Genomic DNA, 14,947 nt, shown 5'->3' with positions numbered 1-14,947 from the left:
TAGCCTATATAAAATATATTTTTAAAAAGGGCCTCATTGATTAATTTTGCATGATTGGGGGCTGCTACTATTTGCTTAAGCTTTTTGAATGAGTGATAAAGGCGCGATAGGCTTTCAATTGTATGTGGATAAAGGCATATTTTGTACATGACACATGTCCTTATAAGGGCAAAAAAGATGTCGTTTTAACGACATAAGATCTCGTTATTACGAGAAAAAGATGTCCTTTTAACGACATAAGATCTCGTTATTACGAGAAAAAGATGTCGTTTTAACGACATAAGATCTCGTTATTACGAGAAAAGATGTCGTTAAAACGACATAAGATATCGTTATTACGACATAATTGGGGGAAAAAAATAATATGTATGTGGCAGCAATGCGTCACCGTACTGAGAAGATCGTGACGCATCGTCAACTTCATCTTTGCAGTCGACACAGAAAACACTTGTTTATTAATAAACAATTTAAATGTCTCCTTGCTATATTTGACATATTAATAATCATTACTTTTGCCGGTTCTTTGTGACAGCTTTTAGATGCTTTATTGGCAGCGCCACCCACATGTTGAACGAGTCACACCGCATCAGCACCAAAAACATGATTTTTTTCAAATCTAAAATAAAAAATCGTGATACGAACCGAATCGTAGGTTTGGTCTATCGTTACAGCCCTAGTAAGATGAGAAAGCAAGAGTTTATGGTTTAAAAACAAACAAACAATGGCTATCTGAACATCTTTGCCAAGCGCAAACCAGTACAGAAGTAGGCTAATCAATAAATTATCGGGGAGGGTCATGCCTTTTTTCACAATCATTTTGGAGGGTCATAGAAAAATGTATTGCTGGCGAAGGGAGGGTCATGTCTTTTTTGACAACAGATCTCAAAACTCCTCCGGTGGCCACTTAAATAAAAAACGAACAGTCCCTTGTGTTAAATAATACAGGACTGTGGTGTTCACCATCTGAGATAATGTATCGCCTACCTTGACTTGAGTCGATCGTCCAAATAAGAAACTTAAAACCCAATTATAAAATCTTCCTTCAATTCCAATTCTTTGCAACTTTAATAGCAATCCTTCTCTCCACATCATATCGTATGCTTTTTCGATGTCAAAGTATACTGCCACTAACACCTCTTTCATTGCTAGAGCCTTTTTTACATCAGTTTCTAATCTTATTAGTGTGTCTAAGGTGGATCTACCTGGTCGAAAACCATACTGATCCGAGCTGTTAATCCTTTGCTTTCTAACACGTAATAAAGTTGATTAACGATCTGAATGTGAAAATGTCGTCATCAGAAGAATATGATATGGAAAGTTTCTGTTGTGCTCTAAAAGTACTAAAAATATCATTACAGTGTTTACATGGTACAATAACTTGTAGGTTACTGTTTTTATTATTGCTTGACAAATTTTCAACAACTTTATTGTGATTTGAATCTGATTTGAATTCAATATCGATTAATTTCGATAAATATTAGGTAGCCTACTGATATATGTTCATTTTTCTCAAGAAAAATAAAAATATCTCACCTAATGCTGTTAATATAATGCCCTGTCAGCTTTTATTATTATTAAAGGTTAAAAATAACAACTCAAATGAAATATAATAGGGTTTTTATTATAATGTTAAAATATTTTAATATAGTGCACATATTTAGCAAAATACTCCTCTAGCTAATTTGTCAACTAGCGTGCTATGGTCATTAATGTTCCTGAGGTAAATGTAACGTCACGTGTGCGTTATAGTGTTCTCCAGCTGTTATTGAGTTCTTCTGCGGGTGAAAAACACTGACTGATCGATATTATGTATGAGGGATTTACATTTCGGTAAGTTGTAGGGTAGACTGTGTACAGTTGAGACATAGGTACAGTTGAGACACCTTAAATAACTTGCGCGCGCAGCATGCACAAGTTGTGATTTTTGCTGTGCACATGCGTATTAGTGTCCTCTTTTATCCTGCAAAATCTGAAGACTGGACGCGTCTCAGATCAGAAGATATCTGCAAAAGTTTTTTTTCTAAGGGAAGGCTTGCATCGTTTTTTGCGCACTCAACTATGAATAACTTATTATCCTTATGTGACTGTTAAACGTAACTGGTACCATTACAAACGTTATTCTGTGCCCTAAAAATTGGTATATTCCATGGTAATGAGTCATGCAAGCTCAATGCAAAATCTAGAGAAATGTGCGAAGTGGCCAGCGGGGGATAGTTGAGACACTAGTGTCTCAACCGTACCCCAATAGAGTTATATTACAAAACACGCTGTTTATTTGTTCAGTGTTATGATAGCAGGTTAAACGTCATAATTGGCCAGCATAGGACGCAATTAAAAATACAATTTCATATTTATTATATTTAACTGTATGTTATTAATGAATATATTTTTCTAACATGCATGTTAGAAAGATAACCTAGCAAGTTATCTTATTCTTGTGCAGGATGCCCCGCACGAGAGCTAGGACAACAAATAGGGAATGCCAGGAGACCATTTAGAGAGGGCCGCAAAAGTTGTAGACGAGGGCATATCAATTAGGAAGGTAGCTGAGAAGTTCAAGATTCTGTTGCTTCACTGGCCTGATATGTGAAAAAAAAGAAAAGAGCTTCATCTCTTCATTAGTCTTTTTTTATTATATTTGCAATGAACATTTAGTTACATTTCCCTCATTAAAAATGGGTGTCTCAACTGTACCATAGTACTGTCTCAACTGTCCCGTACATAGGTACAGTTGAGACAGAGTTGACACAAAAAGCACCTTATTTTTATTCGCTAATTGAGGAAAATGTAAACTACTTATGGGTATTATTGATTGATAATACATTAGTCTACATGCTAATGTAATGTCATGTGGAATTTCATGTGAAAATTCAATTCTTTTCCGTATGTATTTTTGTGTGAAAAATCAAAACTCAAAAAGTGTCTCAACTGTACACAGTCTACCCTACTGTATCTTTCAACACACCTATTGTTCATTCGTGTTTATTTGCTATTAACTAGTAGTGAAGAGTAAGAGATGATCGGTTCAGGCGATACAGCGATCTGTCACGTCATTTATTTGTTGAATTTTGTGATAAAATGGACAGAATCTGAGAGCTGAGAGTGTGTTTCATATCAATAGTAGCCTTGTCTGTCGGTGTCAGTCCTCTTTGCTTCATGATTTCCCTCTGCGTGAGAAACTGGATGTGTGTCGTGAGAGCGAGTGAAAAGTGTCGATTGCCTGATTCTCAGCATTGGCAGCCCTGCATGAAGTCAAATTAATTTCCATAACACACCACTGAGGATTTGTTCTGCATGATATTAGCATTGACCAGCAGGTGTCGCTGTGTGCATTCGAAACCTGGAGAAATCAACCACTTTTACACACATCAGGCTGGAAAGCTTTAAAGCTTCATGAAGCTTCATCTCTCCATCACTACCTTCAGGTTCACTCAGCTCAACAGTTATACGCTATATTAGCAATAATGATTATTTTGGGAGACATGGATGAGCTTTGATTGGTGGTTCCCATCATGCACTGCAACATTAGGCTTTGTTTATTTCAGCAGTGATGGTTAGTTGGTCAGATGAGAGGAAGTTAATAACCACAGGAGGAGCTGATGATGTTTAAAGGAGGAGCTGTAACTATATATAATGAAGAGCAAGACTGACAGAAACAGAAAATGGCTGATAAGTGTGATCTGTGTCTGCTGGGACTGATCATTCTCTCTTCACTTCTCACAGGTAAAGAAATCTGTATTTTCTCTAAAGACATTTAGTGGAATTAGTCTGGAAAGAGTTAATTTGAACATGCTCAGTTTATTCTTGCACACATTCACGTTGTGATCTCAGAGTTGTGTATTGATACACACAGATCATACTGTATTATTCCTGATACTGGACATAGTGTCACTCAAACATCTGATGATGAAGAATTATCTTCATATTAAGAGTGTGTCAGTGATTTGAACAGCTCTCTGATAAAGACTAATAGTTTATTCTGGAGAGTGTGTTGTTTGCTTTAAGTCAGGAAAAATACTATGATTTAAAACTTCTGCTTTTTATGCTGGTGTGTTTTATGTTTCATTTATTAATATACAGTGGCGGGGCGTGCATTTCACACCTAGGCCTTCAGTGGAATTAATCCACCTCTTAATAGGCTACCATCATTATTACGCCACGACTATATAAACCATCAATATTATACATAAACGCAGTACAACAGGCTGTTGCATCACAGACGGTATCTCTCATGCAGCGAGAATTAATGCCATTACTAAAGCAAGAAACCCTAGGGGCCGTTCACATATCGCGTCTAAAAACGCGTCACTTTCTTTAAAAAGCGCGTCTTGCTCTAACGTTACTGTCTATGGTCTTGCTTGCGCTCCCATGGCGTCTGTCGTTGCTATGTAACCAGCCACAGCAGCGCCACACTAGCAGAAGCATCTGCTCTCGGTTCTCCGTGCATTTTGTCTATGATTTTTTAGTAGCTACCGTTTGAGTTCTCCGACCACGGAATTGTTTTAAATTAAATTCAATTCAATTTTAAATGAAGGCAAAGTGTGTGTTTTTGTGCAAATTATACGAAAGAAAACGCAAAAGTTTACCAAATGTTTCTTTTGAACAATAAAAATATAGTACATTTCTTTTCAGGTGATATATAGCCTACAAAGTATTTTTCATTAAAAAAAAAATATTTAAACCCACATTTATTTATTTTAAAAAGTCGATTTTGATAATATGAAAAAGTTTTTAAATAATATAATTTATGAAAATAAAAAATAAATATTTTTCGATCATAAATTCACAATAAAACATAAATCATATTCAGCACAGAAAAAATGGGGCAAAAACAGGGCCCGAGTTAGCCAAACTAGTTGTTTTACTCGCTGTATAAACAAATGTAGGCTAAATAAAATGCATTATAGCCTACTCACCAAAACTGATTCTCTGTACACAAAATCCATTCTCCTTTCTTTTCTCAAGAAGACTTCAATTACACTGTTGTACAAGTTATTTGTACGTTTCAGTTCCAACAATTCCCTTTCTATCGCCATGGAGGTTAATGCTGAAAGTCGAGTCTGTCCAGTCTTATTTCTGTCATACGTTTTAATTCTCTTTAGGGCTGAGAATGTCCGCTCGACAGAAGCAGTGGACACAGGGACAGTCAGCGCCAAACATGCCAAAAAAAAGCTGTATGTAATCGCTATACATTCTTTTATATATTGTACTGTACAGATTCCGTTTGCGGTTTGCTCTGACTAGCTATAATAGCGCGGGTTCTGACCATCCAATCAAAGGACGTGAAAAGGCTGACGTTATTCTAAGCCTTCTAGATGGCCCCAGTGTCGCCATCTCGAAATCTGATTGGTTGATTAAATCTGATATCAGTATCTGATTGGTTAAAGAGCACCGTTACGTTGCCATTCTTTTTAAGCAACAGGCGCCTGCACGATTGATTCTGAAGGCCTTAAGGCAGATTTATTTGATCGTGGCAACACATTGAGACTGAAATATGATTGGATAAAAGCTCTAACATAAAAATACACTACTGGAAGCAGCGCGACCAAGAAAAAAGCTATGAAATTAAGAGAATAGACTATTGGGAATCATTTAATACACATTCACAGGAAAAAAAAATATTACATCAATGCAAGCCAGTGATTCTGATAGTGTTTAGGCCAGCAGAGAAGGCCTTGCTGGCCCTGACGCTCCACCACTGTTAATATATATATCATAATGATCACTGAGATATACTGTGTTTCAGGAACCAGTGGAGTGTATGATCATGTGTTCATCAGTCCTGGTGAAAATGTCTCTCTGTCCTGTAATAAAACTCTTTCTGACTGCAAATCAACTACATGGACCTACTATGATGGACATTCAGCAGGAGTTGAAATTATTACTGGAAGGATAAAGAATAAAGACACAGAGAGACATGAGAGACTGAGTCTGGAGTCTGACTGCTCTCTGAACATCAAGAACGTCACAGGAGAAGATCATGGATATTACAGCTGCAGACAATATGTGAATGGAGAACAACAAGGAACTGATGCTAATGTTTTTCTGAATGTTCTTTATGGTAAGTTTATGATTATGTGGTCAATTTAAAAAGGGCAGATTCTCCCTTTAAACTCAGATGATGATTGAAGAGTCTGTGATTTGTGTCTTGTGTTCAGTTTCAGTGTCTTCATCATCATCATCTTCATCATCATCATCATCATCATCATCATCCTCACAGACTGAGATCAGTCCAGGCCGTTCTGTGACTCTCTCCTGTCAGTTGTATTCTGTACTCATCTGTGATTATTGGGTCCGTTGGGGATATGAGGTGTTGTGGGTGAATCAGGCTGGTGTTGATCTGAAGACAGACTCCAGATATCAGATATTATCATCATCATCAGGTCCAGATCGCTGTATCATCACTCTGGGGGTGGGGGGTGCTTGTCTGAAGTTTAAAATCATTGGTTACCCATAAGCCAATCACATAACGTTTGGTTATGGCGTGTGTTATGTGCCTGCTCAGCCGCATCGAACTTCCACTGTAAACACATGTATGATGCGAAAACAAAACCATCGAGACTGTTACAGTAATCCACCCTGCTGGTGATAAAAGCATGAATAAGCTTCTCTAAGTCTACCGGTAATATGAAGTTTTTAACCTTCGCAATGTTTTTTAGGTGATAGAAAGCTGATTTTGTGACTGCCTTCGTGTGGCTATTAAAGCTTAGGTCACTGTCAATAATGACCCCGAGGTTCTTCACGATTTCCGCTACCTCAAAACCTTCCATTCCCAATAGTGTGGCAGTCTTTAGTCTCTGATCCTTTTTCCCAAAGATAAATTACTTCAGTTTTGTCTGTATTTAATTTAAGAAGATTTTTAGCCATCCAGTCATAAACTTGATTAAGGCAATGATAAAGGTGTAAGGACCACCCATTGGCCCAACGACGGAATCCAACGGCCTGGCGAAGGTTTAATGCGTGTGTCACAGGTCGGGGTGGGCCAAGCCAGACTGCACCCACCCCTGGAGACCGGGTACCGCCTCGAGGAGCGTGTCAAGGAACCAAACGCAGACAGAGGATAAAGGAATAACAATTTCTTTATTGAGTTAAAAACAGATAATTTGAAAAGTCCTAATTAAAATCTTCCTTCTTGTCGCCAGAAGCAATTCGACGGGCCCCCTGGACCGGAGCGAGATGGACGTTCGTGAACACCCTGCGGCTCGTCGGGGAGGAATCAAAGGAGGACGCACACCATCCAGGTAGGTCACAGGGTAAGTACTCTTTACAGGGCTCACGAGGAAGTCTTGGCTACTCAGACCCCATTCAGACTGGAACCAAGTAAGTACTCGCGGTAAGGATGGAACGGGTGCCGGAGGCTGCCCAGAGGTAAGTATCCAGAGGACGGGGATCCTCAACTCAGACGGGTCACAGGGACACAGGTGGCGAGCGGGCCGGGCCAGGAGGGGACCGTGGACAGCAGGACGACACTTTGATCGAGGCACGTGCCGCAGCTATTCTCCTTCTTTCTAAACAGCGGCAACAATTTGCAACACGGGCACGGAGGACCACCCGGCAAGAGAACACTTCAATTTGGCTGTGCCCTGCAACGATACGACAGGGTTCAATGGTTCAACAAGATGCGACGCTCAACAGTGATACCTTCTCTCCTTCTGAACAGGGCGGAGGCTTTCAGTGGGGACAGGTGGGGACCACCAGGCGGAGAAGATGCTTTGAGGGAGACACTCCGCTTGACTGCACACTGTAACCAGGTAACAGGATTTAACTTCCCAACAGCAGATGGAACGTTCAATTGAAATACCTTCTCTCTTTCTGAACAGGGCGGAAACCTTCAATAGGGCATGCGGAGACCACCAAGCGGAGAGGACACTTGAGCGGGGCACTCCACTTCGGCTGTGCACTGTAACCAGGTAGCAGGGTTTAACTATTCAACAGCATATCAAACGTTCATTTCAAATACCTTTTCCGAACAGGACAGCGACTTTCGATGGAGCATGTGGAGACCACCAAGCGGGAAGGATGCTCTAAGCAAGACACTCCACTTCAGCTGTACACTGTATCGATGCAACAGGGTTTGACCATTCAGCAGTAATGAAACATTCAGCTGTAATACCTTCTCTCGTTCCAACCAGACAGCGGCTTTTGATAGGGACGTGTGGAGACCACCAGACAGGAAGGATGCTTTAAGCAAGATGCTCCAATTCAGCTATGCGCTGTAGCAATGCAACAGGATTCGACCATTCAACAGTAAATGAAACATTCAACGGCAATACCTTCTCTCGTTCGAACCAGGGCAGTGGCTGTTGATAGGGACGTGTGGTGACCACCAGACGGGAAGGATGCTCAAGCAAGACGCTCCAGTTCAGCTGTCCGCTGCAACAATGTAACAGGAATCAATGGATCAACAGCATTAACAGAGCCAGGCTGTCTCGAATGGTAAGTTGGGCGCTTAATGTGACAAACCCTGCTCAGAAACAGCGGGTGAAAGACTATAGAGGAGAGTGCACAGCAGACTATTAATACTTCTCCACACGATAAACTTCACTCCATAACACAAACCGTGTGAATCGTCACTTCAGGCACTGCATTCCACTCGCACACCGTGCATTCGGGCCAGCACTCACCCACCGGTCTTTCTCCCACCGGATCGACTCTCGTCTCTCACACGGGCTCAATTTCTTCCAGAGGCAGCCAGAACGGATGTAGCAGTCGTCACATTCAGTGAAGGAAGAACAAAGGTTGGAGACAGATCAATAATTCACTCGGTGTAATAGTCCACTCGTGCCACACGCTTTCCAAACGCTCCACACCACTTCAGTGTCAGTGCATATAAACAACGGATCAAATACTCATCACTTTGCGTCTCTCCCACTGCTGACGATATCCCTTGGGTTTTCGTTGACAAAACTTCACTCTCTCCTTTCCATTCCTCGGCTTCAATCTTCGCCCTGCTGCACAGTCCAGCTTCAAATATAAACAACCCGCCGACAAAACACAGTATCTCACAGGAGGAGAACCACACCGACAGTCTGTTTCCTCTCCCTTTTTAAAGCCCCATCTGAATCTGTGTTCCTCTCCCAACGCTCTCTGTTAATTACTCCACACCTGCTGTCAATTGGGCAATTGGCCTCGCTGCCATAGCAACAGATTTGCGGTGTAATGAGACGGGTATCCACAGGAGGTCTCCAAATACACTATTCACGAGGATCTTTAATCTCTTTTCTAATTGTTTTTGTCACACCGTGACACGTGTATGTCTTTTCAGCGATCCAGTGAAGTTCACTTAATTTATTGGAACTTAGTTTTAGTATTACTTTAGCTCTATGCGTAGTCTGACTCCAATTTCAAATGATAATCAAATTTAGATTGTATTTCTGATTAGAAAATAATCATAAATATTGGTTATGAATTCATTTAGATCTTTGATTATTCTGATTATCCCATACTTTAAATTATTCGTTCATTACGGACCTAGTGTCGCTTTGAGACGTCACGTCGCAACTGCTTGCTCACAATCACAAACTAGCCAGTCCTGAAATAGTCAGAGGGTGCAGTGCAAGCATTTTACCCTATGAAGTCGCGCACTACAGACCCATAGGTTTAATTTTTTATAATATTTGCAGCGTACAACATGCTAAGTCATGAGATAGTCAGAAATCAGAAGGTCTTCCTAAGATGTGCCCCATGGTCCATTCATAGTGCCTTCAGTTTGATCTATCCTGGACAAAGATTTGCGGAAACACCAGACTACACATTAATCTACTAAAATGAATGATTTCTAAAACTTCAGAATTATTCAAGATGTAACATTTATTTGTCAGGTAAAAATGTATCATGCCAATTACAGAAGTAAATTATTAAAAGCCAATTCAGAAAATACATAACATAATTTACTCAAAGATGACTCTAAAAGTAAGTAATGTTTTCCTGACATCAGGGGATGATCCTGGTATAAGAGTCCCAAAGTATGCTCTGTCCCCTTGCCTTAAATACCAGATCAGTACAGAAGGGGGTTATACAAATGTTGTTTAGAGTTGTTTTTTCCTATCCATGTACCCCAGGGGGGTAGCACCTGGTTTCTTGAGATATTGTAAAGAGATATCAGCCAGAGAGGAGATACAGGCTTCTCCTAAGTTCTCAATCTTTCTCATTAAACCAATGACTGCAATGAAATTAAGACCATTTTACCAATCACACTGCGACCATTAAAATGACACCAAACATGGAAAAACAACATATGTGATATATAGACATTCTTAATGAACTTTCAGTAACTTGAGGAGGGAGAAGAGGAGGGAGAGGGGGATGCAGAGATAAGGAAGAGGGACAGTTTGGACAGGCGATGTCCTGTGCTCTGTCTTTGCTATCTTCTGTCCAGGGTGCCTATTACTGCTTTATTGCAGGGTGCGTTTTGTTTTAACAGGAAAATCAGTTCTTACAAAGGGATTCAAGGGGAGCAAACTCATTGGGAGACAAGGATAGGTACAACTGTGTGTCATCTGCGTAACTATGGTAACTAATGGAATGGTCCTTCATAATTTGGCAAAGCGGGAGCATGTACAAATTAAACAAAAGAGGGCCAAGGATTGAACCCTGAGGGACACCACATGTTAGGGACCAGTGTTGGGTAGGATACTTTCAAAATGTATTCCGTTATAGAATACAGAATACATGCCCAAAAATGTAATTTGTAACGTATTCCGTTACATTACTCAATCTGAGTACTGTATTCTGAATACTTGGATTACTTCCACATTGAATTGCATTTTATAAGTGTCGGCCATCAAATCTTGCTTAATAAACAGGGTTGTTCTTGTGGGTTGATGGGGGTGCAGTTATGCGCTGGTGACGCGTATGCCAATAAAGCACCTAAAAGCTGTCACAAAGAACCAGCAAAAGTAATAATTATGAATAAGTTATGTCAAATATAGAAAGGAAATATTTATTACGCTGAGCGCCCGTTTCACACATACTCCGTGTGCAGTGCATATGCGCTGTGTGTTGCGGTATGTGTATGTGGTACAGGAGCAGCACACGCTATAGTGCTTTCACATATGATGGGTTTGCAGTGCATATAACTGATCCACTGCTGTACCACAAACACATACACAATATTTGTATTTCAAATCCAGAAATTTTCAGCAACTTTTATTTAAAAAAAAGTTTTGTCACCGGTGCAATTTTCTTTGTAGCCTACACATATACACTCTTTAATAGACGTATTCAAGTTTAAACAATTTAAACAACATATTAATCAATGCATTACTTATATATAGATTAAGTTGTTCAAGCAAGTGGTAACATAACATGGCTATTAAAATCGCAAACATTTTAAATTAAAACTTAAAATGGACAAAAACGTACTTGGTTACTTACGTAACCTCGGTTCCCTTAGAGATAAGGGAACGAGTACTGTGTTGCAAACGCTGTGGGAATACTCCTTTTCTCGAGAATATTGAAGCCTTTATTTTAAAACGCATTGCTGCAGCACAGGCGAGAGCATCAGGCTCGCACGAGCGAGCTGATAGGCTGTGCTGTGGGCAACTGCACGAACCAATGGCTGATCGGCAGAGGCGCGCGAACCAATCAGGGCGCTTGGCACACTGCCAGTGTCAAGCGCGCGAAACTGCACGTGACCGTAGAATATAAATATAGAGAATAATCCGCCATTTGACAGGTATAATCGACTGAAGCGAAAAACACCTGACATAAGAGAAATAGCACGGCAAGGCAACGCAGTACTCGTTCCCTTATCTCTAAGGGAACCGAGGTTACGTAAGTAACCAAGTACGTTCCCTTACGAGAACGTTCTCTCGTACTGCGTTGCAAACGCTGTGGGAACGCTATTTAAAACGCCGTGCTATTAATCTTTTGGCCGCTCTGACTCACCAGAAGTTCCGGGAAGTTACAGAATAGCCAGGATAAACGAGACCGAACATCGGGCCCAGAGATTAACCAATAATTAAGATCTGGGCCAAGGGCCAGATTAACTTAACCACAATTCAAAGTGACAGCCGTGTGTCCAATTTCAAAACTAGTCTGGGTCCACAGAGCCAGGGTCTAGATGGAAAAAACGTGTGTCTGCAAAGCAGAGTCATTTAAGTTGTAAAAACTCACAAATGTGGACGGAGCGGACCAGCCGGCCTCCACACAATTGTCCTGGATAGGAACACTCACGTGTTCAGGTCTAAAGTCAGACTGGGTCCGCAGAGCCAGGGTCTAAACAGAAAGAACTCGTGCCTGCAGGGCAGGAACATCTAGGTTGTAGAATCTCACAAATGTGGACGGAACAGACCAGCCGGCCGCCGCACAAATGTCCTCAATAGGAAACCCACTCGACCATGCCCACGAAGAGGCGACACCTCTCGTGGAGTGAGCTCTAACACCTATGGGACAAGAGAGGCCCAGTGAGGTGTAAGCCAGAGCAATGGCGTCGACTACCCATCTGGACAGCGTGAGCTTAGTAACAGGAAGGCCCTTGGTTCGGCCCCCGAAACAAACGAAGAGCTGTTCAGACTGTCTGAAAGAGGCCGAACGCTCCAGATAAATTCTCAAAGCTCTGACGGGGCAAAGCGTGAGATAATCACTGTCCTCTTCAGAGGAGGGAAGAGCTGACAGAGAGATAACCTGGGCTCTGAATGGAGTTGAGAGCACCTTAGGCACATATCCATGTCTTGGCCTAAGAATGACCTTGGAGTCATTAGGGCCAAACTCCAGACAGGAAGCGCTAGTAGAAAGCGCCTGCAAGTCCCCTACTCTTTTAACTGACGCCAGTGCTAGAAGCAGGGCGGTTTTCAGAGGGAGGGGCTTGAGATCTGCCGACTGAAGTGGTTCAAAGGGAGGTCCCCTAAGAGCCCGCAGGACCAGAGAAAGGTCCCAGGCCGGTACAGACAGTGGCCGAGGCGGGTTAAGCCTTCTGGCGCCCTTAAGGAAACGAACTATAAGGTCGCTTTTACCTAAGGAGGCTCCGGCTTCCAATACGTGAAAAGCAGCAATGGCTGCCACGTACACTTTGAGAGTGGAGGGGGAGCGACCCGCATCCAACATCTCTTGCAGAAAAGAAAACACTTTTGGCACCTCACAAGTGTGTGGGTCGAGGTTTCGAGCTAAACACCAGCTGGAGAACACTGACCATTTAAGGTGATAGAGGCGTCTAGTAGACGGAGCTCTAGCCTCCATAATAGTGTTCAGGACACCCTCTGGGAGATCCTGGGGTACCCGTTGAGTGGCCATACATGTAGGACCCACAAGTCGGGACGGGGATGCCAGATTGTCCTGTTGGCCTGAGCCAGAAGGTCGCACCTCAGTGGAATTGGCCACGGGTCTGTTACAGACAGTTGCATCAACTCTGGGAACCAAATCTGGGTCCGCCAGAGAGGAGCCACCAAGAGAACCGCGCTTTTGGTGTTCCTGATCCGTTCGATGACCTGAGGGAGCATCGAGACCGGAGGAAACGCATAGAGAGGAAGGTTGGGCCAGTCGTGGGCCAACACATCCCTGTTCTTTGAAAAGAAGATTGGGCAGTGACAGTTGTCTTCTGAGGCAAAAAGATCTACTTCTGCCTTCCCGAAGACCTCCCAAAGCAGGAGAACTGTCTGAGGGTGGAGAGACCATTCCTCTGGGGGAACTCTGCCCCGAGAGAGCATGTCTGCTCCTGTGTTCAACGTGCCTGGCACGTGAACTGCCCTGAGCGAGCGCAGGTTGGTGTGAGCCCATAGTAGGAGCTGCGTGGCTATGGCAAACAGGTTGCGGGACCTGAGGCCGCCCTGGCGATTTATGTAAGAGACCACCGACATATTGTCCGTTCGGACCAACACGTGGTGTCCAGCCAGGTGTGGGAGAAAGGTTTTTAGGGCTAGAAAAACTGCTCTCATTTCGAGGCAGTTGATGTGTAGGCGTTTCTCCGAGCTCGACCAGAGGCCGGAGGCAGGCCTGCCCTCGTACAGAGCTCCCCAACCCGAGTTGGAAGCGTCTGTTGAAATCACCCTCCTCTCTGAGACCACCCCCATGCTTACGCCCTGCTGGTACCAGCTGGCGTCTTTCCAAGGGGCCAGGGCTTGAACACAGCGCTGGTCCACCTTGATAATCAAGTGGCCTGAGTGCCAGGCGTGGGGTGGCACCAGAGGTGCTAGCCACAGCTGAAGAGGACGCATACGCAGTAGGCCGAGTTGGAGTACTGATGATGCAGAGGCCATCAGGCCAAGGATCCTCTGAAACGTTCTGAGGGGTACATAAGAGCCCTCTGTGAACGATGTTGCGAGCTGCTGAATCGTTAGAGCACGGGCCGGTGTGGGCCATGCTCTCATAAGTACGGAGTCGAGAACTGTTCCCAGGAACGTGATACATTGGCTGGGCAACAGAATACTCTTGGCAAAATTGACCCTGAGCCCTAGACATTCCAGATGTCTGAGGAGCCAGGCTCTGTGAGTATGTGACTCCGCCTCTGACTGAGTCAATATGAGCCAGTCGTCGAGGTAGTTCAGGATGCGCATGCCCCGCTGTCTCAGGGGGGAGAGAGCTGCATCCATGCACTTCGTGAATGTACGAGGTGCCAGTGCCAGTCCAAATAGTAGGACTGTGTACTGGTATGTCTGCCCCTCGAAGGCGAATCTCAAGAATGGCCTGTGGTGGGGGTTCACTTGAATGTGAAAGTAAGCGTCTTTTAGATCTTTTGAGAAAAACCAGTCGCCTGGGCGAATTTGCGCCAGGATGTGTCTGGTCGTGAGCATTCTGAACGGCCGTGACATGAGAGCCTTGTTCAGATGTCTGAGATCTAAAATGGGTCTCAGGCCGCCGTCTTTCTTTGGAACAAGAAAGTAACAGCTGTAAAAACCTGACTCGCTCTGAGAAGGGGGGATCTTCTCGATGGCCCCTTTGGCCAGCAGACTTAACACTTCGGTGCGGAGGACATGACTCAGTGTGCTCCTTACCGTGGTTTGTATAACCG

The 14,947-nt window shown here is 43.1% G+C and overlaps 1 protein-coding gene across 2 annotated transcripts in view; it reads left to right on the top strand.

Annotated features, from left to right (window-relative positions):
- Positions 1-3,436: 3,436 nt before the first annotated feature.
- Positions 3,437-14,947, top strand: part of LOC311089614 (uncharacterized protein) — a 90,207-nt gene continuing 78,696 nt past the window's right edge. The window contains exons 1-3 of one of the 2 annotated variants that reach the window (XM_084124420.1): positions 3,437-3,723; positions 5,747-6,061; positions 6,159-6,383. In XM_084124420.1, the coding sequence (XP_083980546.1) occupies positions 3,663-3,723; positions 5,747-6,061; positions 6,159-6,383 (601 nt within the window). In that variant the 5' untranslated portion in view covers positions 3,437-3,662. The remainder of the gene's footprint in view (positions 3,724-5,746; positions 6,062-6,158; positions 6,384-14,947) is intronic. The other variant, XM_084124417.1, reaches the window with a different exon arrangement.

Source organism: Abramis brama (genome assembly GCF_963993115.1).
Source record: "Abramis brama genome assembly, chromosome: 1".
In the NCBI taxonomy this organism is placed as follows: domain Eukaryota; kingdom Metazoa; phylum Chordata; class Actinopteri; order Cypriniformes; family Leuciscidae; genus Abramis; species Abramis brama.
Note: the sequence above shows the minus strand (reverse complement) of the source record. Positions and strands in the feature narration are given on the sequence as shown.